We start from the raw sequence: 23,942 nt of genomic DNA, 5'->3' as shown, positions 1-23,942 counted from the left end.
TGCTATTCTACGTTTTGAGAAAGAATAATTTTGTGAAAATCTTGCAAATATGGCTTTGACAATCAATTATTAAATAATGAATAAGGCTGTATAGGCTTGAACCCTTTGCCGGCCGTTCCCAATATTCAGTCTATCTCTTACTTGAGATAAAAATCGTAACTATCGTTGACTTTTCTGTCCCAATAAGCTTATGGACGCTAACTCACCTTATCCGTACAAGCTGTCTGTCAATGGGACGACGTATAGCTTACCAGCGATAGAAGTTTGTATGGAAATTGCAATTCACGCGTCCCAGTATAAAGCGATAAGAATAACTTATCGGGTATATTGGGCCAGCTTCAGATTATTGACAGCTATTTGACTGTCAGTAATTTATCTATAACTGTAGATAGTATATTGGGAACGGCCGTTAGTTGAATCGAGCCGGCTCTACCTCCTTACAAAGAAAACCAACATCTGTACATAGCATTGGTCTTGCACTTGTTATGTACTGTCCCCACCGCATTCAGTCCACGATACTCGCAAAGTAAATATAACAAGGAACTCCACCATTACTGCGTGAATCATATCGTCGATATAATCAACAGTAATATGCATATCTATGACATGATTACTTTGTACCTTAACGTTTTTGAGTACCTGATGTGAATCATACCAACTGTTATTTCAAAGGCATAATGTAATGCGGCACGGTTTCTTATCACACAATATTACCATCTATAAGATACACGGTTATAAAGAGACTAGCAATGCCCCGCGGATTCACTCACGTAGATACCCATCTCGTGGTAGTAGAAAGTCTATTAAGTCGGACTGTAGATTTATTTTTGTAAACATAAACGTTTAATTAGTTTACTTGTCGTCAGTGGTTCGAAATCGATTCGACAACGAGTAGAGATCTCGCTTCATTGTGTGTCTTCTACCTTATTTATCTCGAGGAGTGGAAGAGCTGTTTGACCTGATTCCTTCTGCACAATTCCACCATCATCATCCCTACTATTTGGATGTCTAACGATCCTGCACAGTGCGATTTTCAAGGAACATTTTTCCTCCTAAAACCAAACTTTGGAATGGTGTTTCGTTGTGCGGTGCGGCGGTACATGGGTACCTTTAAAAAAAGGGCGGACACCTTTCTATGATTCCTCTGGTGTATCAAGAGAATTTGGGCGACGGTGATCGATACGGTGTTCCATAAAAGTTCGTAGGCAGCAATGATTTCTGGCCTTCTTTTCCACTTACTTAAAACATCATTATCATCACCGTGATGGCGTCACAGTAAGCACTTCGAAAAGGATAAAACATCTTGAATATAAGTGCGGAACGGATATAAAAGTAATTCTGGCCTGCCAGATCACATTCTCTATTGAAATTGAACAAGCCCATTCACTTCTTATATTAAACAAACGAAACTGATTAGCCTATTGCATTCAAACTTCATGTATCTTTAAACGAATCAAAAGATGCGGCTAATTCGGTCAGATTATGCTATTTACGATCGGGTCATTGGGTTCGTGAGCTCATTGCCGGACGCCGCCGTGAACGTACTCACTTCCTAGATGTTTTGTTCTAACACCGCCAGCATTCATAGTTTCATGTGGCCCGTATTGTATTGCTTCGTTGCTTATCGTATATGCTAAGGCCGGATCCACATGTAATTAATTAGGTGAAAACTACTATGGAGCGAAAGCGAAAGACTATGTGTGGTGCATAGATTAGAATAGGTTTACAATTGACTAACGAATAGACAGAGTGCGAGGGAGAAGAACATCTCTAACGGAGATACAGCAAGATAGAAAAGGTGAGCACATGTGACTGTAACCTATATTGATTGACAGGTCGTAAACAGTCTGCCACGTATGGAATAAACTCCATAGTATTTTGAATATTATTCAACTAGCTTATCGCTGCTAACAAGGCCTAATACTACGATTTTTATTTGTCTGTCTCAATAATGAAATATCTCTATAATCGAATGTCAGGTTTAGATTTTTTGTGGCTTAGGAGGAAAATTGTTTTCTCACAGTTACACTCTCTTGCAACGCCACAGTTATGAGTTTCTTATCAGTTCTTCTCTCCAAGTCAAAGCCCCTTTCGGAATGATAGCTTCATGATGTTTGACAAGCGTTCTTTCAATATTATGTAATATATTTCTATTCTAATCTATATATTTTTACTGATGACTCCCAGCCTATCTTTTAAATCATGGAATAACGAAATTTCTAAGCCTGCTTAATATATATAACTATACAATTTTATGTGGCCAGCGCAGAACCAGTCAACAACCATGCATTAATAATAATAATAACAATAAAGCCTCATTTAATCCAAAACTCTTTTTACACAAGCGAATTATTAGTAGTATTAGTAGGTAAGATATATTTCTAATAGTTTGGTGTTAGTAAGATTAGTTGCTTATGCTTCTATTTATTTGAGTTGTGGATCTCGTTAGAGTAAAGGCCTCCTCCATGTTTTTCCCTAGTGTTGGATTTTTGCTTTTATGCATCCAGTCTTTTCCTGCTATCTCTACTAAGTCATCAACCATGCATTATAAACCTTTTATATAATCTGCTGTGCTATACCGATACACTGTCCCTAGTGTAGCACACACGGTGTAGAAATATATTAAAATATTGAATATATTAATAAAAAAAAGACTTCATTTAATTTTTAAAAATATATAAAACTGCATTCACAGAATTTAAAATAATAATAATAATCATGTATTTCGGATTCATTCATGAGATTACATCCATATTTGTTACTACAATTTGCAAAATAGTGTTAGTAATTACTTATTAAATCACATATTTAGAAAAAAATAATTAAATAAAATAACAGGCTGGTCCGGGTGGACCTCCCAATGATGACGGTAAATTACTATACGACTGCGTGCAGCCGTATCCAACGATCCAGCATCGGGGAGTCCCACCGGTCCGACAGCGCACGCAGTATGGTGTTGGGACTGTCGCGTATGCGGCGCATGGTAGAAGCGCACCGCTTGCGCATGATGGCCGCAAAGCCATCTGTGTGAGCTGCCGCGAACATAGCGGAGGCGCGGCAGTCCTCTCAGCACCCGGAACACGTTATTATATTGAACCAAAAAAAACCCACCTTCCTGAATGGGGTGTCGAAACAATTCATGTAATTTATTTAATGCGATATGGCTTATTATACGTGACGTATTGACAATTAAAATAAAATGCGAGACTAATTATTAATGTTAGCGGTTAACTTATTCCTTGCGGGGGTTTTAGTCTTATTCCAACACTTCAAAGCATCACGAGTTACGTCACGTCAATTGTTGTAATCGAGTGGCCCTAATCAATGGATTAAGCAATTAATACGTAATTACTATCAATTGCATCTAACTTGCAGCGAGCACTCACCGCATCAATTGTAGCGGATCGTGAATGGTCCCCTAATTGTCCTAAATTGACTAATCACTACCTACACATTCATTAACTCTCAATCAATTCAACATTACTCGGTTCAAACAAAAATAATACAAAATTAGATGCTTCGAGTTTCTTCTAATTAACTTCATCTTGAACTTGACCACGTTTCAATGTCAAACCTCACGCAGTTTTGTTGTCATGTAAATGTGTTCGTGAATCGCGATGTACATCAAGCACAATATTCGCTTTAGCAATTACATCATCTTCGCAAATGAAAATGTTTATCGCATGTCCAAAAACGTGTTTTATGTTTATACAACTTATTTAGTACAATTTATCAACATTTACCTTTCCTCTTATAGCATTAAAGGGAGACATAAGGCTTTTAAATATGGGAATTGTTGGTTGTTGTGGTATATTAACTTTTCTGTCGTATCTCTTTTTGTGGGTTTACTTATAATCTGTTTATAATTTTTTAAATTGTGTGTAATTTATTGTTTTTACTATCGAGGTTGTGCGCGAGTGATAATTTTATGTTTTTATTTACAATAATGAGATGGGGACGCCAAGTGTCGCATAGTTTTATGACAAAGTTATGAATCGGTGTGCCCACGCGCATCAGCAAGGCCGACCCGTTGCGCAGTTGTCTCTGATGATTAATCAGCCTCCGGACGATCAGTGCCGGACACACGTCAGTGCTAATCGGCTTTCGGCGCTCGTGTTACATATCCTCGACATTAATCACAATTACCTGTAACTTGTAAGCTTATACTTAGTCTATATACCTGACACATTGTGTTATCAAGATATTCTAGAGATCTCCGTTCTAATTTCATAAATTCAAACACAAATTTCAAAAGACTTATCATACAAGTGCAACCTTTAAGATAAACCAACATGTTTTCCCATTTTGTCTTTGATTGTAGATACGACGTGTAGTGATACAAGTATTTTATTATTTTACCTCATGCAATGTTTTTGTAAGCATGTTTTGTTTAGCTTTACATGTTTTCATTTTTTTGTTATCATAGACGGCAGTTCGTCCGACGCAAGGAAATCGAGCGACGATTCTTCTAGAAAACATTTATCAGGTGAGTGTTGTTTTCATTATATTCATACTCGTTTATTGCGATTAAATATTTGATAACTTTAGCATGAGACCCAGCAAGCATGCAAATGCTTTTTGTTACGAATTCTTAATATATCTTTAGTGTACCATCACAATTTCTTCTTATATATATATATATATAATTGCACCATTTTCACTGTTATGTTCTGCTTTTGCACATCAATCTTGAAACAGATTTGATCGAAGTAGAGGAAGACGAAGTGACGAGCAGTCTGCCGGACAGACCCCGTACATATCGAAAGGCATCTAGTGAGTCTCATACTAATATTCAATTAACAACATAAGTTAGTTTATTTGATTTAATTCAGTAGATTTATAGGAGATCAATAGTCATTGTGATAATATATTAGTTATTAGCAGCATGTTCTGGTGATGGTTTCATTAACGCGGTGGTGATGGTTCCACCTGATAGCTACTACCTTATCAGCAACGGAAAACGTTTAACTCAGCAAGAAATATAAATTTCAAAAATATTAATTAAAATGTAAAAGAAGCATGAAATACGTAATTTGGGAGTTATTCAGGATATTTATTGTTTTGTTAATATACATGACATAAATTATTATTATTAACCTTATTTTAACCTACATAAGTATAATCAGTTTGATTGCGCATAAAATAACGAAGTTATTGATATTGTTGGTCACCTACGCATAATACCGCCCAAGCTACGCTCACACTAAAATAATTAATGGTATTGTTTACCAAAAACAATATAATAGCAGTCTTGTACAACGCTTCTTTTTTTAATTCGTCGATTGTTTTTTTTATGCTTACTAAATTAGTTGGTAATAGCTTTTATTGTGCTGTTGCACGTGTTCTGAGTGCTATTTGGTAGTGGCTAATGTATGTGTGTGTCCATATGTGCATCATCACAGCTAGTAGCAGGTCAAGCGTTACATCGATGGATGCCTTGTGGGAGAAGCACCCTCGTCGACTCAGCGAGGCCGGTCTGCGAAGGTCTTCAGGTTCGTTTGCACGTCCACATCTTGACAAAACTGTTCCAAGTGTCCTAAATTGCTATTTTCAACAAAAAAACTGTTTCTCCACGCTAGTTTTTACGAACTCATAAATGATCACAATTTTGCAATAGGCAACCTTTTATATATTTAAACGTTAATATTACCGTGGAACAATTTTGACTCGATAGCATTTTCACTATTTTATGATTGCTTGTCATGCACATTTGTACACTTAGATTACATTAGTAATTTAGAATGTTGCCCATTCATTCTCAATCACGCTTCATTGTGTCTGTGCTAGTAGATATCTGCAACGAGTAACTATTTAAATATATTATGTATGATTGTAGCGGTCATTCACGAAAGTGAAAGTTCCATTAGTTTGGGACGATTCAGTCAAATGCAGTTTGTAGGTACAGTGTATTTGTATTGTTCCCAGACGCCGCGCTGACCGAAGCGAAAGCTCATAAGTATTTATGTGGTGGTGTAGCAATATATACTTACTTGATAACTCAGCGAACGTTGCACTTGCATCATCGTCGTATTCAAGTCGCGAATGCAATGTGAATAATATGGAAAATGTCACATGGACATCCATATTCAGATGTCTATAAATTTCAGACCATTTTAGTAGCAATGAATAGTTTCACTTCCTTTTATCGATTTGAAATGATTATTTAATGAGTATTAAAAAAGAATTGAAGATATAACATTTAACTGTTTACAGATCACAGCGTTGTTTTAACTGAGGATACCGACAGTTTCATCATTGGGGAACGTGTCTGGGTCGGAGGAACGAAACCAGGTCAAATAGCGTACATTGGGGAGACGCAGTTTGCTCCCGGTGATTGGGCTGGCATTGTACTCGACGAAGCTATCGGTTAGTTTACCTTGTGTATCATTTGGGCATTACTTTTTTCTTTTGCAATTAAGGGTATTTTTGTTTGGGTAAATATTTAGAACAAAATAAATACTCGCATACAATTTAATGAAATGAATATATTTTTTTAGGATTTGTATAAATAAAAACATTATATCTGGGTTCTTTCAGGTAAAAATGACGGTTCCGTTGCGGGCGTTCGCTATTTCCAGTGTCCAGAGAAACGAGGAGTGTTTTCTCGTCTCACGCGCCTGACTCGAGAATCTCTTGTATTTCATTCGCCTCATGATGCATCGCCAGTATCTGATGCCGGTAGCGTTTTTGAACGTCCGCCATCCGGTCTCGCCCGGCCAAAACGCACGCTTTCGCCCAATGGCAGTATCAGAAGCATTGTCAGCAGTAAAATGAGTAAGAACAGCATGGTTTACCCTAGATGATTCATAACTTATTGTTTTTGCTGCTTTCTTTTCTCCGATATTAACATACCTTTAATGATTCCTTATATTTGTAGACGCTTCAATATCAACAACAACAAATGTTGACCTGAGGCTTGGTGATCGTGTAATCGTCTCAAGTAGCCGTGGAAGCAAAGCGGGAACTTTAAGATATGTTGGAGTCACTGATTTTGCAACAGGAGTATGGGCCGGGGTGGAACTCGACGATCCGATTGGAAAGAATGATGGATCAGTTGATGGCAAAAGGTACAAATAAGCTCTGCTTTTTATTAAAAATTTGACGAATTTTTAATGTATTACATGATCTGGCTGATTTTTTCCAGATACTTCGAGTGTGCCCATCGTTTCGGCCTTTTCGCTCCCATATCCAAAGTATCTCGGTCTCCATCAAACCGCAAACCAGGCGCCTGCGCCATTCACAGCAACGGGCGGGCTACTCCGATGCGGCGATCTAACTCTCGCGAGTCCCTCACGTCTCTGGGCACGTCGATCGCGTCCTCCCGCGCAGGGGTGAGACTCGGGGTGACGTCGCTGGGTTCTCAGGTAGGCTAGCCCCGCGCGCGCTCGGCTGAGCCACTGCCCCGCCGCTCACCTCCGCCTCTCGTCCGCCCGCACCGGAGCGTGCCAAGTCTTCTCGACAAGACTCTGCTGGTCAAGCATGTAGACCAAGACCGGTGCGCTCTCATCGCCCTGCCACATCCGCGCGTCTACTATGACATCGTATTCCGTGATAAAAAGAGCGACATGCTGCCGTGCCGTTTGAACGAGACTCTTCCAAAGTCTTGGCGGTGCTCTGAGAGCGTGCTGGGCTTCGATTGCAGATCGGAGCGGTCGCGGCGTAGTGTGTCGAGCGGTAGCAGCACCGTCTCCAGTGCTGGGTCGAGAGGAGGGGAGGTGGTGCAGTGGGGCGGGAGGCCGGGTGCCGTGACGAGGGCCAGCCGGGGCCCAGCTACGGACCTGTTCGTGGAGTTGCCGTCATCGCGCACTCACTTCTCTGGCTTCGGGAAAAGTTACCACTTCTCTTGCGTGTCGCCCTTTCAGTTCAATTATCCTTACGTCGTTTACATCTAAATTATCGTAATCAATATTTTTCGTGTACTTATCGTGTCTAATATCACTTCATAGTTCCTCTCATCCATTATCAATAAGCGCTGTTGTTAATGGACTATGTGATTTTATATTGTTCCTTGAATAATACATACACCGGTGTATTTACTGTGGAAGGTGTGAGCAAGAGTAATGGTTGTAATTTAGCCTGCTTGTCGTTTGCATGAACTTTTGTTTTGGTCTGTAGCTGGCACCCTTTTGGTTTGGCCCTTGTTTTTTTTTTTCACTTTCACAAATTTTCGGCTCATTGTGCATGCAAATTCATTTGTTTACGCAATGAACCGTAAGTTAAACTCATCTGTAGAATTCATTTTCAGTTAGCATTTGAGGTGCTTTTTATTCTCTATATAAAAGACTGCAATCATAATACAATACTATTAAGCATATATTATGATTTATCTGTGATATAATCATAAGGCACATATTCAATTTACATTTAAAGTATATTATGAAGTATTTATTTATTTCAACGTTGTTTAAGGCCAAAGATTACATTTACTTTTATTTTGCTTTTTTACACCGGTAATCGTGTGAGTTTCTTAGGGTTTAAAATATATTTTTAAGGGGTATACGCAAAACACCCTCTCGCGATTTTTTATGTTTTAAACCGAAATGATTTTAGAAAAATTATGTTGTTAGTTCAAAAGTATTTATTAAATTTTGAGTGATTACTCTTTTGATTTTTGACACAAAGGCAATTTTCCGATAATTTTATAATGCATTACTGGAATCCCGAACCGGATTTCGGTTAAATTAATGATAACTTTTCTGTCGTAGTACATACCAAAAAGAGTGCCTAAATATTTATGTTTTCTGTCGAACTGTTTAATATATACGACACCAAATATAGACATAGGCGATGTCTGGTGTGGAAAAGTAAAAATTTCGAGAGCATGTTTTACGAAAAGACTCTTCGCTATTTTTTTAAAGGAATGAGTAGGTTTTAGTACATTTAATAACGAGGCTTTACATAAGTTCCTGTATGATATGCATTTCATAGTATGTAGTTTATTCGCATATGGCTGCCGTTCAGCGTATATTTCAAACGTATTTTTATGTTCTTATACGCTAAGCGGCCGCCAAGATAACATTGCGTTAACACGTTGTTTTTCCTTCATGTTTGTTGCGCATTCGCACTGTCACTAACGTCACGACACGTCATGTTGGCAGCGTGTCGGCGCTCCTCGAGCTTCTTCCACCCCGGTCACCGCTAAGAACGCCCTGCAGGTACAGTACGGTATTGCTGCCCGGTAAACACAACATCGTATTATATGTATGCCTTAAATAATACAATGATTAGGTCCATTTTTAGCGAAACTGCAATAAATACAATATTTTCTTATATATGTTTGTGTCCCAATGCTGTTGCTCATGAAAATATAGTAAAAGTAGCTGCGAAATAAACGTCTGTTCCGTCAATAGCAAGGCTATTCAAATTTATATAATATCTATGAACAGCTGTTTCTTACTTTCTCACATTATTTGACAGAAAAACGTGACGAAATACAAGATGGCTGATAATATTAATTAGTGTTCTATTTTTCATGCATATATCTATATGTATATGTGTTATAAAATTTGTTTCAAGCTGGCTCTCCCCAACACCTTGTGACCTACATGATAATATTATAGTTGGACCTAGTAATGTATTATTTAAAGCAATAATTATAAAAAAATCGCATCTATACTGCAGTATTGTGCGTTACTCTAAGTGCCTTTGCCCAGGTCATGTCAAGGTTTCTCTAGTGTCCATTTTGAAGAATGCAGTTTATTAACAGGCGTTGAATTGATTTTTTTGCGTGTGTAATGGAAACGTGCTGATTGAGTATTTGTTTGTTTTTGTTGTTTTTAAATACTGACAAACTAAACATTTAACAATTTAATTGTAGATGAGTATTTTATTTAGTTAGTATTAACCTAACTATCGTATCGCACATAAAGTACAAAAATTAAGCGATGTTATGTAATCATGTCCCAGAGCATTTTAAATATATTTAATTTCATGCTTATTCAAAGCGTACCTGTGATATAGTTTGCATGTTTTCTATTATTTATTTCAGTTAAACTTATTTTAACTATATACCGATTTGCAATGGAAGACATCTTAACGTTAGTTCTATGTTTAATTTAAGATAAAAATAAAACCAGTGCCTGTAAGACGTACCAATATTCAACATTAATTATAAGCAACTTACATTCCTTTTGTAGACATAATTTGTCGTAAGCTTTTACCCCCTTATTCATAATGGTCCGCTAACTTTAAACAGCCGCTTAGGAGTGCTTTTTCTCATTCTGACTTGGGTCAATAGAAGAAGACAGAGTGAGAATTAGCAATGGTTTAAGTTAGCAGACTATTATGAATAAGGGGTCTAGTATTTAGTTTTAATATTATACGCAGATGATTTTCGCCTCAATATTATTCAAAGTACAATTGAAAACTTACTAGTTTTTGAAGAGGATTCTCTTTTCAAAAATGATTAACAGCTCGTGAAATTTCGTAATAAATAATTCACGTATACTAATGTAATGTTAATCATGTAATATTAGTATTAATGTTGTTTTTAAATCATTAATAATCGTTTGTGTAATTTTGTGATTGATTACGTCGATGTTATAATTAAAGGAGTATTCTTTGTAATAAATAATTACAAGTGTGTTCTTTTTTCTTACTCCCGAATCCCTTTTTCCTTGTAATAAATTTTTATCGAAACTAACATTGTTTTTATTGGACTCAAGTATGTGAGATTGCAGAGGAGTCATTCAGTTTCCTCCGTGGATTAAGTACGTAGCGTCGAAATTGTTTAAAAACATGATTTCGTAGAATTTCTAAAGGAATTGGATGTTGGAAAATTATCTTGCCTTACTTATGGAAAACATTGTTAATTTATTATTGCTATTTCCTCTGTCTTTCGCTACACAATAAAACCTGAAATATGAATAGGTTTATTGGTGAATGATTTCTTTGTAGTTTTACAAAAATGCATTTCTTGTGTGCTTATTATTTGCATGCGGCATTTTAACTGACCTAAGAGTACATTTTACATTATTCAATTTATAGATTGTTTGGCGACTTTCTGTGACAGATTTGTGGCTGCAAAAGCTCAGATCACAGAGCATAGTAACTTATCAGCTTTGGTCTAACTTAACAGTTCTACTAGGCACTAGCATGTAGTCCAGTCTGGCTAAAATAATAAACGAAATATTAAACAATTCTAAGATCATGTGCTTGATCAATAAAAAAATATCAAATATATCGCAATATCACCTACTTCGAATTACTATAAATTGAATAGTGTAAAAAGTATTCGGCTATAGGCAGTTTACTTAGATCATTTATACGCCTAGATAGACTGTCACAGCTGTGAAATCGTCGAAAAAAAATAGAGGTTCACTGTTAACCTCTATTTGGAGCTATACACGCACACTATACATAAGTGACATACAAATCGCGTGTGATAGACGTAGCTTATCACGCACACTAGAGTAATAAACCTTGCCGTTTTCATCGGTTGTCTAGCAGCAAGAGGCTCTATCTAGACGTATAAATTATCTATGGCAGTTTACACGAATGTAAATACAACGGAAGGTTTTGGGAGCTGACTGGCAAATAGGTGATGGATTCCTGCTGTATCGCAAATGGTGGATTTTATATAAGCTGGTTCTTCAGTATCCTGTTAGGTATATTGAAATTATTAAGGTTTAAAATCTATTTTACGAAAAGTAAAGGTGGTAGGAATCATGGAATACAAATGTGTTCCGTACACATATTATGCTAGTTTAGGGTTTAGTCAGTGAGTCTCTGAAATGCCTGAATTTTGTATTTTTTATATATATATTTATTAATAAAAAACAAATTTTACATTGCGGTTTCAAAGCAATAAAATCCACTGATGTTTGTACAATTGCTAAATTAAGTCTACACCAACAGATTTAAATTAATAAAATAATATGCTGTTCCTAATTCACAACAAATTTTGACAACTGTAGCACAGTTTAGCTGTCATAATTAAAAGCAAATGATTAAGATACATTTATATTTTTAAATTATTATCGAGCGATATATCACGGATTTCAAATAAATGAAAATTGTACAACTAATTGCGCCCCCTCATTTATATCCATTGTTTTTTAACCAATACCGAACGCTTGGACGCGTGAGGCGCTTGTCAACAGCTGCGCGCTTCGTGCTACAAAACTAGTGCGCGCGGCGTTTTGCGATGTTTATTATACATAGATTGCAATTATTAAAAGACAGTTATAAGATATTTTATAGTTATCCTATTTCCGTAACTTAACTGTTATAAAAAAAAAGATTTTGAACGCAAAGGTGATTTACAAGTAAATTTTGTGGTTGTTGATTCAAAAAATTCGATTACATTAAGGAAATTGGATGTTAATTAATGAGTAAAATTCACGATGTTGGCAATTTTTAACGCGTTTCTTATATCTGCATTTATTTATGTTGTGGATATTTAACTTTTATAGAAGGTGATACTTATAACATTTTTACCATAACGATAATAACTATAGCACTTGTACGTAATCTATATATATAAAAATGAATTGCTGTTCGTTAGTCTCGCTAAAACTCGAGAACGGCTGCACCGATTTGGCTAATTTTGGTCTTGAGTTATTTGTGGAAGTCCAGAGAAGGTTTAAAAGGAATAAATCTGAAAATACTCGGAATTAAATAAAAGCAAAAAATTTGTTTTTCATTTGATGTGCCCCCGCCGTTCAGAAAACAATTTGAAAGAATAGTTTAAAATGAATAACTAATTACAATTTTTACATTTCTTTCTAACTTTCTCAGGAGGTAAAAAAAAAATTTAATTTTAGCTACCTATAGTTGGTAGATTTTATGTACCTTTTAATATTTGGTAGGTCTGAGAATCGGTCGTCATCTATTTTTATACCCCAAAAATTTTAATTCTTAATTTTTTTCTAATTCTTTATACGGCAATACAACGTTTGCTAGATCAACTAGTCAGTAATAAAAAAGAATATCTTTGTTTAATAAAATCCAGTTAGCAAAATGAAATATTATTATGTTAAGATCACGTTGAATATTTACTAAATGTCAATAAAACCAAATATGTAAGAGGCATAAAGCCATGACATAAGTGGTCGTACAATGCGTTGGCGGATGTGTTCATTACGGAATATTCATAAATCTTTATGTTTTTAGCCATCTCAACGACTAACGTATACAAAACTTGGGGCTGACTTAATGATAAGGGATCACCCCGCTCGTCACACTACAGTAATAGAACAATTTACCAGTGGGAGGCACCCTTGCGCCGGATGCCGGCTAGATTATGGGCCCATTTCCGCCGTGAAGCAGTAATGTGTAAGAAATACTGTGTTTCGGTCTGAAGGTCGCCGTAGCTAGTGAAATTACTGGGCAAATGAGACTTAACATCTTATGTCTCATGGTGACGAACGCAGTTGTAGAGCCGCTCAAAATTTTTGGGGCTTTCAAGGTTTCTGAGCGGCACTGCATTGTAATGGGCAGTTCGTATCAATTACTATCAGCTTAACGTCCTGCCCGTCTCGTCACTTATTTTCATAAAATAAAAAATAAATAAATTAGAACAGTACTTTAACTTCATACTAGAATCCCCGAATCGACGCACAAACACATACACACGATTTACACGGCCGCTTGGCAATCTTGGGAAGATAAAACTACTGAGCGCCACGCTGTTCCTTCTTGGTATTGGAAAGGGGCTCCTGTTTTTGCAATTAAACCACTTAGTTGGGTCCATTTTGCGTGGAAAACGTACGTTATATTGTATTACTTATTAGCTATGAGCTAATTTCAACTTCAAACAAGAACCACAGTAAGATCTTGTACTTGTAAAATAAAAAAAAAACCAAACCGCATAATTTGCTGTCTCAGCGATTATTTGGTACGAGGAAACATTGGCAGTAATTTTTCCAAGCAAACGGTCTCGACTGTTTTATCTTTGGTTTTTAAATAAAAACAATATTTTTCCCAAATATGATCAATGCCATCATAATCTGTGTCCGTCTCTTTTGCTTGTTTTTATATTCATTTTTTTTTCACCGTGTCACATTACTACAAATTTAAGACCACAAACATAGTATATAAATCCGACAAAAATAGGTAGAAAAATTAAATCCGTCCGAAATATTTCCTCCCCATTCAGATTCTAAAGGTTAGTTACGTTTAGTCGAAGCTGCAGTTTCCTTATTGCACTGATCTTTGTCTGGACCGCGTTAGCACGACAGAAATATTGATTTACATTTTGTAAATCTGAGAAAGGCCTCAGCTAAATTTGCCTGAATGCAACGGGCTCGTATTAGAAGATAAACACTGCTTACGTACTTAAGCAGATCTTTTCACGCATGGATATAATCTCTTGACGTGGAGGAACTTGTGGGTATTCATAACTTAATAGTAGGTAAAATATGCCAGCCCTATTGACTTAAATATTGATAAAACAAATGTATGACAGTAAATAGGTAAATAAAGAGTAGGTTTGCGCATAATTTGCGTGGTAGGATTGAGTTGCTTATCTTGGTATACAACTCCTCAATTAAGCTACTCAAAACTATGATGTCACCCTAGATCTCGGGGAGAATCCACCAAAAGGCTTCTTTGCACAGGAAGCCGCCTAGATTATGTACCCACAAAGGCGCCTATTTCTGCCGTGAAGCAGTAATGTATAAACATTACCGTGTTTCGGTCTGAACGGCGCCGTAGCTAGTGAAATTACTGGGCAAATGATGTTGCGTGGGGCTATGTATTTACTCGTTATCGTCTTGTTTTGGTGCCTCACTGTTATGTAAGGTGACACGGAGTCCTTCTTATTTTACTCGTCCGTGGAGTTACTATGGCAGACCTAAGATGTGACGTCACATTATATCTCTATAAAATCTCATAACTTTTTTATTTGATTTGGATTAATTGAATTGGATTAATATTTTCATCATTGTATTTGTCATTAATTTCTGTTTCAAAAGCGAATAAAAGATCGATGTAATTTGAGTATAATACTCAATTCTGGTAACATATATCCAATTAAAAAAAGGATGACTAACATATTTACAATTGTGAGCTTGGTTTATATATAAGTTTCGGGAGTCCACCATGTGTATAATAAAGGCAATATTGTTTATTTTAGTACAGGCTAGTTTGAAGGGCGAAATGCAATAGGGGCCGTATCGTGGTACGCTTCAGCTTAGATTGTTTTGCAGCGCGTTAATGATGCCGCATTTTAATACTAGTATTTTGCTATTATCAATAAATAATGCATTGTATATCGATTTTGCATATTGTATCTGTACATCAAATACATTAATAATCGTTTGTATTGTTACTATAAATAGCTTACACATAATTATGTATGCAATAAATATTGTAAATAAATACATACAATTATGTATGACACATTCATTACTCAATAACGATTTTAAATGGGACATCGATTAATCGCTGAGTGATTAACAATGCGAAACATACTTGTATCGATATGGATTCGATTATTTATCGAGTACGCCGAATACTAATGATTGATATGAATCGAGTTTGAGTCCGGACTCTTAAGAATTCGTTTTTCGTTAAGATTAAAGACTTATTTGATACTAGCTGACCCAACAGACCTTGTTCTGTACATAATCTTTTTGTAATGTTTTTTATGAATTTGTCAATAATATTTACATCGAGTATTATTTCGTTACATGTGCTCCTTGTTGTTATAATAAAATTGCTGAACTGCCAAACCGTGCGTCAATAAATTCTCTCAAAGAAAATTTGTCCATACAAAACATATATTGAAAATAAAACTAATTATGGGTCCCAAATCGAAATAAAACTATCCTATCTCTCAACTTGGACCAAACTGCACTCCATGAAGTAATCCCCATTTAAATCCGTTCATTAGTTTAGGAGTCCATCGCGGACAAACAACGTGTCACATAATTTATATGTATTAAGACTAGCTGCCCCGACAGACGTTGTTCTGTAGATAATAAAAAAAATACTGTTTTTTATGTATTTGTCAATAGTTTTTCATAACATCAAGAATTATTTTGTAACGTATGCTCCTTGTTGTTATAATGAAATTGGTTTACAGCAGAACTGTCAAACCGTGCGTCAATAAATTCTCTCACAGAAAATATGTCCATACAAAACAAATATTGGAAATAAATATAATTATGGGTCACAAATCGAAATAAAAACTATCCTATCTCTCAACTCCTATTTAAATCCGTTCATTAGTTTAGGAGTCCATCGCGGACAAACAACGTGTCACGTAATTTATATATATTAAGATTTATTCTAAAAGTCTGGATACAACAACACATTTGTTCAATTTTCGAATTCGTGCGGTCACACTACCATGTGGTCCGTAAAAAAAGTAAGGGAAAACAAGCATATTCTAACGATTCACTTACAAATCTCCTTGAATTTATCTTACGTTTGTTTTTCATGTAAAATAAAGATCGGTCTAAAAACTTGGTCATATTACAATAATCTTGATCATAGGTTGCAGCGTCATGGAAAAGTCGCTGAATCGCCTTTTTCTAAAGTTTTCTCGTTTTGTAAGCCAAAACATAATGTTGGCATACTTTGATTTAACTGGTAGTGTTGGGATAATAGAACAGCAGGAATTGGTTCGGGTTCAAAGCGTTGGAGAAGGCACGATACAAAGTCGCGTTGGTTGTGTATTTTCTACGACTGAAGATTTCAACTACGGAAGTATTGCGCCGGTTTGCGTACTTACTCATGAGAGATTCCACCTACGATAATACCTAACGATAGACAATACGGCAACCCACATGCTGGACGCAGAAAGAAGACATGGCTTTGAAATATGCGGGAAAGGACGAGCACTGAGGGAGTGGAAGATTTATTTCGCTTGACACCTGACAAGATGAAGTTCGCTGGGCTAAAGGTCAACGTTAAGTGGTGGGGCAGAAGAAGAATTCTGCAGTGTTTTTCGTTGTCGTTAAGAATACCACAAGCAAATGATAAGAGGTGGTCTGGTTTTAGGTTTTGGAAGGCCCTTTGCTTAACAAGTTCACCCACGTATATAAGTTATTTTTACATAATAATATGCGTTATGTTCTATAGAATTAAGAAATTAATGTATTATTAAACCATTTCGCTCACGTAAGATTAAAAAGTTTGGCTAATTGTAATATATATTATATATTTAATTGTAATAACTCGGTAGGTAATGGTTGTGATATAACTGAAGTATAAAAAAAAATTGAAATGTTAGATATCGTTTGAGTTGCAAAAACTTAACAACCCTAGTGAGGTAATATACCTCGGTACAACTATTTTTCATTCTGTTGCAAATCGCTTACCGCAATTACCTATCACGTAGTGATTTAGTATTAGGTATATTTATAAATGTAAATTCCAAACCATTATAATTTAAACGTCTTATAATTGTGATTTTAATAGTTTCTTACACCACATTGCATGTTTTATAACCGACGTCAAACAGGCGCTTAATACCCTGTGGTTTTATAATATAGGCAGGTGCCACGTTTTATGGCTATGTCGTCAATATAAATGTTTGTTTTATATATATAATATTATAGTATGTGTTTTTTTTATTAGGATTTAAAATACTTATTATTGTTTTTCTGTTGGGACATGATTATATTATTAAATTCAATTTATAAAATATGTGCATAAATTTTGTATCGATAAATCCGTAAGTTAGTATCGATATACAGGTACAGGCGACAAAAACAATAGGGTAGCCTCTATTAATATCTTTGTAGCAGAAATGAATGTTTTCCTATTTTGATGTTAACAGGAGCTGCTGCGTGAGAAGCAACATCATCTGGAGCGACTGATGCGTGAAAGAGAGTTGGAAAGATCTGAAATAGCTAAAGTATCACTACAAGCAGACCGTGCTGAGACTATCCTGGCGCAGGTGAAGAAGGAGGCGTCAGAGGTACACTAATTATACATCTCAGAATGCATAACAAACCAGAAACCTTTTTTAAACCGAATATAGTATTTAAACCAGTGGGGGGCTCCTTGTCACAGGATGCCGGTTAGATTGGGTACCACAACGGCGCCTATTTCTGCCGTGAAGCAGTGTGTAAACATTACTGTTTTGGTCTGAAGGGCGCCGTAGCTAGTGAAATTACTGGGCAAATGAGACTTAACATCTTATGTCTCAAGGTGATGAACGCAATTGTAGTGCCGCTCAGAATTTTTGGGCTTTTCAAGAATCCTGAGCGGCACTGCATTGTAATGGGCAGGGCGTTTCAATTACCATCAGCTGAACGTCCTGCCCGTTTCGTCCCGTATTTTCAGTCAGATTCAGTACCGATTAAAATATAGTTGACAGGGAATTAAAATTAAAATATTTAATAATCATTTCTATGACATTTTTTAACTGCTTTGAGCTATTATTGATAGGTTTTTATTTTTATGGAACCCTTTGTAATTTCAATCTAATTTACAGAAGTTATAGAACACCATTAATTCTGCTTTTATCACTGATGTGGTTCTATTAATATACTTTGTTCATCACAAAAACTATGTATGCTCTCTGCGGGTATGCTGATAAAATATAGTAGTGTCACCTATAATATATATATTTAAAATAATAGTAGGCACCTTAAATATTAGGATACTATATTATATAGTACGGGTGACAACCCTAGTTGAGAGGCGCGGGTGGGGCAATATTTTGGACTTTTGGTTTGTTCTGTATTCTGAGTTATTCATTTAACTTAAGGTAACTTATTTGATAAAATATGATTATCAAGCAAAGGGAAACACTAGTATACAAATGCTACGTCATTTTAATTTGATATAATATTATGTTAAACAAAAATACAAGTCGCTTCATTGTGTGTCTTCTACCGCATTTATCACGGGGAGTATTCCGAAGAGCTGTTTAACTTGATTCATGCCGCCGAATTCCACCTTCGCACGACACGCCACAAGTTAGGATATCATCCCCACCATCTGGATGTGTGGCGGTCCTCCACAGTGCGGTTTTCAAGGAGCTTTCTTCCAACGCTGTGGAATGAACTTCCTTGTGCGGTGTTTCTGGGACGATACGACATGGGTGCCTTCAAAAAAAGCGCGTACACCTTCCTCAAAGGCCGGCAACGCTCCTGTGATTCCTCTGGTGTTGCAAGAGATTGTGGGCGGCGGTAATCACTTAACAACAGGAGACCCGTACGCTCGTTTGTCCTCCTATTCCATAAAAAAAAAAAAATATAATAACAACATAATATTAATAGCGGTTGAATTTGTTGCAGGCAAACAGTGAAAATGTCAAACTCAAAGCAGAACTTGAAAAACTTAACAAATTATTGGAGGACGAAAAGCAAAAAGTCGAGGATCTTATGTTTAGGAATGAGGAAGAAAATATTAATAAAGAGGATTATAATGTACGTAAATTGTTTTTAATATAAGAGATATATTTTGATATAACGTCTATGTTTAATATATTTTATTACTTTATATTTTCAGAAATATAAAGAAGCTATGGAAGTACGTATACATATTATATTTATACAATTATACATATTTTACAATTTTTTATATAAAATGGTGTATCATTAAGTTTTTTCAACTATCAAAATGTTTCAACTAATTTAGAAAGAAAAATTGGATCGCGAGAAGCAGATACGTGAACTGGAGATAGAAGTTGCGCTGCAGATAGCACGAGCTGATACCACTGCCTGTACTCTTCGAGACTTGGAAGAGCAGAGGAACATTGAAATGGCTGCGATATCCGAACAGCATAAAGAAGAATTATTAGCTGCTCAAAGTATGCATGCACATGACTATACAAATACCTCTTTAGTTTTTTCATCAATAACGAATAATTATTTTAAAAAATTACTTTTTCAGCTTTATCAGGTGAATTGCAGAAACTATTAGATGAGGCCTATGCTCTTCTAAAGGAGAAAGAAAGTGAAAAGGATTCATTGGGTAAAAGTTTGACAGAAGAATTAACAAGAGTTAAGTTGGAGTCCGAAAAGACTTTGACTGAATCAAAGACTAAGATGGCAATTGCTCAATCGGAGTTTGAAACTCAGCTTTCAGTTTTAACGTCGAAGTTGCAGCTAATGGAAACAAAGTTGGAGACTGAACATCAAAATGTAGAAAGACTAAATAGAGATAATAGCCAAATTGTACATGACTTAAAAAGTAAATTAACGCAACTACAGGCAGCTCTCGATGATAAAAGTATAGAATTAAGTAAAGGTAAGGCAACTTTAAGACATAATATGAAATACCAACCCTACATAGCTTTAAATACTTAATAAGGCTTCTTCAATATGATATTTTTTATTCAAACTGAAGGTGCTGGAATAAAATTTGTTATAATTTCGTTTTTATTCGTTACAGTTTTAGGTAGCAGTAAAGAACACGAAGTAAATTTAAATAAGGAAATCACCAAGTTGAAAATGGAATTAAGTGCCAAGGTTTTAGATATTGAACAGATGCAAGATTTGAAGAGGAAGCAAGAAGAGCAAAACAAAAATCTGCTAGAAGAAATTGATATGATTAAGAAAGAATTTAACGAAAAGATTGCTGAGTATGAGAGTGTTCTAAATGAGGCTTCACAGAAAGAAGAGAATAATAAACTCGAAATAATTCAACTTCAACAAGAACTTAATTCGAAAATAAAAGAATATGAAAAGTTGTCCAGTGATTTCACCAAAAGAAATGCTTGCGATGAAAAGCTAATAACCGAATATAAGGACACAATCCACGAGAGGGATAAGGAAATCGTAAAACTTAAAGGCGACTATGAAGAAGCAACTGCAGATTTTAATATAAAACAAAGCAAAATTGCCGAAGAACACAAAAAAGAAATCGAAGAACGCAATTTAAAAATTGAACAATTAATTAAAGAGATGGAAAGTCATAAACAACAGCTAGACCTAAAAAATATAGAATTAGATTCCTTAAATTCACAATTTACCATTAATAGCGGTGAACTCAATGCATTAAGGGAAGAAAATGTCAAATTGAAAGCAGCAATAAATGAATTAACGGAAATAAATTCAACATTGAAAACCAATCTATCTAAAATGGAACTTGATATCGGTGAATTAAGCCGTAATTTGAACAGTGCGAAAGAAAAATGTATTGAGCTAGAAAAATCAAAAGAAAAAATAGAAAATGAATACTTAAATCTTACGGGACAGACCTCTGACTCTAATGACCAATTTAACAAGCTTACACAACACTTAAAAGACACTGAAAAAGAATTGCAAGACCTTAAAGACAAGAATAGAGAATTAATAAACCAACATGGTCGAATAGAACAAGAACTGAAACAAAAACTATTCATACTACAAGAAGATTTCTCGGTTGAGCGAACTCAGCTTGTGAGTTCAGTAGATGAAGCAATGAACAAACACAAAAATGCCCTAGAAAAAGTTGAAGAACTCGAAACACGCATACTAGAAGTCAATAATCGCCTTAAAGAACTTGAATCCAGCAACGACAAGTTAATGGATGAAAATACTATTTTGAAACAGAATATTGAGAGTCTGAAAGTTAAAGAGCAAGAATTAAATAATGAATTCAATGCATCCCGAAAAAAGTTAGAAATAGAAATCGATAAGTATAAAGATGAAATAATGACACTAAATGATAAAGGCGTTACGTCAGAAGTAAAATTAATGGAAAAAGTTGATCAGCTCACAGAGGCACAAAATTCTCTCAATAATAAATTAGAGGAAGCGAGAAAAAGTGAAGATTCTTTACAGAAAATATTAGATGACATGACATCTCAGCTAGAAAACCAAAAGTTACAACACGGAAAAGAATTAAATCAAATACAAGCTCAGTTATCTAGCTTAAATGAACAGTCAGATAAACTGAGAAACGAAGAAGGATGCTTAAAAAAAATTGTTGAAGACAAAGAAAACAATATTCGGGATCTTGTACTTAAATTAGAAATGCTCGAAATTGATTTTAAATCAAGTGAAGAAATTGTTGCAGAAAAGGAGCGCCAGATATCGCAGATTAATGATAATATGACAAATGTAACAGAGAGTAGAAATAAAATGGAAGAACAACTTAACAAAGTTTTAGCTGATTCCTCTGAGCTCCAGCAAAAATATGACAACCTGATAAAGAACTCATCAACTGAAGAAACGTTTTTAAGAGAACAAATTGCTCAACTTGATAATTTGAAGTTGGAAATGGTGACACTATCAACAGAAAAAGAATTCTTCCAAACAAAAAGCGATGAAATATCATTAGAACTTACAAAACTTAAAGAAGAATTTGAACTGACAAAGAAACAATTAGAAGAAACGATACAGGATAATAATAAATCAAATAAAATCATAAATGAAAAAGAATTATTACTGAAATCACAAGGAGAAATTATTGAAAAAGGCTTAGTAAAAATAAATCTTTTAGAGGATGAAATAAACAAATACAAACATGAAATGGCTGACAAAGATAAAATAATTCAAGAAAATCAGACAGTGATAAACAATTTAAATGAAATAATTAAAAAAGGATCCGATAGTACCTTAGAATCAATACATTTATTGCAACAAGAAAATAGCGAATTAAAGAAAAAGTACGAAAATGAAAATGAATCTCTTAATAAAGCAATAAAAGTATTTGAAAATAAATTAGCCGAACACGAAATACAAGCACAGGAACTATTATCCTCTAAGGAAAAAATCACAGCATTGCAAAATATGATTTCGAAATCGGAATCTGACATCAAACAATTAACCAATATTAATGAAGCCCAGAAAATTAATTACGATGACCTTAACAAGCAACTTCAAAGTCAATTTGATGAATATAAAAGGGAAAGTAAGGCGCTTAAGCACGAACTTAAAGCTAAAATAGTTGATTATGAAAAACAATTACATGAATCTAGAGAAAACTTAAGCAAAGAAATGGAAAATCAAAAGGTTCTTCGAGGGAAGCTTGCCGACGCCGAAAGAAATATAACACAACTAACGCAAAAAATTGAATTATTGATTGTACAGCAAACTAATGTTGGAGACAAAGATGAAAGACTAGAACAGTTAACATTAGAAAACCAGTCATTAAGGAATTCAAGCGCCGAATCCTTGAGAAATATGGAAAAATCTTTAAGTGATATTAAATTTGAAGTAGAACAAAAAATAACTCAGATTAAAGAAAAAGACCGATTAATTTCTAAGCTACAAGACGATCTAAGGGTAATTTTTTAAGACGATAAATTTATTATACTATTAGATAATAACGTGATATCTGTGTCAATGAACAATATTTAAATTATTTCAGAATAATTTGGCAAAACTTGAAGTAGCTGAAAGAGAGAAAATACATTTGCAAAAAGAAATTTCGAAACGAAGCAACGAAGTCCGAGACAAAAACGATAACAACTCAATGGGCACCATGGGTCAAGGCGATAATGCTCCTCAAAAGTACGATTTTTATACATTTTTTTTATATATGAGAGGGGCAAAGGGGCATGAGGCTTACGTGATGAGAAGTGGCGATTCAACCGCATATAGACATCTATAACATCAAGGTTGTCGACGTTTAAGTATGCTTTTAAAGTCGGTTCATCAGTAAAAGTAGTATCGGTTCGGGATAACTGCTGTCGGTAATTAATAAAATCCAGAATTTTTGTATTTCTGTAACAGGTTATAGAAATCCAAAAATTGGCTTACCAGTGCCGGTTAACGGTGCCTATTTCTGCCGTGAAACAGTAATGTGTAAGCATTACTGTGTTTCGGTCTGAAGGGCGCCGTAGATAGTGTGATTACTGGGCAAATTAGACCTAACATCTGTCTGTGTGTCTGTGTCTCAAGGTGACGAGCGCAGTTGTAGTGCCGCTCAGAATTGTTCGGTTTTCAAGAATCCTGAGCGGCAAGGCGTATCAATTACCATCAGTGTAACGTACTTCTCGTCTAGTCCCTTATTGTCATTAAAAAAATGGTTCTCTTTTATTAGATTAGATAATTTATCCTTCTAGAATCTAGATCGACAGTGACAGCTGCGAACACGTCTAAAAATAGCGG

At 35.3% G+C, this 23,942-nt stretch overlaps 1 protein-coding gene across 11 annotated transcripts in view; it reads left to right on the top strand.

Annotated features, from left to right (window-relative positions):
• LOC126967520 (restin homolog) overlaps positions 1-23,942 on the top strand; it is a 100,093-nt gene that overhangs the window by 71,640 nt on the left and 4,511 nt on the right. For 2 of the 11 annotated variants that reach the window (XM_050812011.1, XM_050812017.1), the window contains 15 exons: positions 4,427-4,486; positions 4,699-4,773; positions 5,403-5,492; positions 6,214-6,366; positions 6,538-6,774; positions 6,878-7,067; positions 7,145-7,364; positions 9,099-9,155; positions 17,729-17,869; positions 19,197-19,328; positions 19,411-19,431; positions 19,540-19,711; positions 19,795-20,151; positions 20,296-23,114; positions 23,200-23,342. In XM_050812011.1, coding sequence (XP_050667968.1) covers positions 4,427-4,486; positions 4,699-4,773; positions 5,403-5,492; positions 6,214-6,366; positions 6,538-6,774; positions 6,878-7,067; positions 7,145-7,364; positions 9,099-9,155; positions 17,729-17,869; positions 19,197-19,328; positions 19,411-19,431; positions 19,540-19,711; positions 19,795-20,151; positions 20,296-23,114; positions 23,200-23,342 — 4,867 coding nt within the window. Of the gene's footprint in view, positions 1-3,877; positions 4,156-4,426; positions 4,487-4,698; positions 4,774-5,402; positions 5,493-6,213; positions 6,367-6,537; positions 6,775-6,877; positions 7,068-7,144; positions 7,365-9,098; positions 9,156-17,728; positions 17,870-19,196; positions 19,329-19,410; positions 19,432-19,539; positions 19,712-19,794; positions 20,152-20,295; positions 23,115-23,199; positions 23,343-23,942 lie in introns of those variants that run through there. The other 9 variants (XM_050812013.1, XM_050812018.1, XM_050812016.1 and 6 more) reach the window with 7 other exon arrangements.

This window comes from Leptidea sinapis, chromosome 13 (genome assembly GCF_905404315.1).
Source record: "Leptidea sinapis chromosome 13, ilLepSina1.1, whole genome shotgun sequence".
Taxonomy (NCBI): Eukaryota; Metazoa; Arthropoda; class Insecta; order Lepidoptera; family Pieridae; genus Leptidea; species Leptidea sinapis.
Note: the sequence above shows the minus strand (reverse complement) of the source record. Positions and strands in the feature narration are given on the sequence as shown.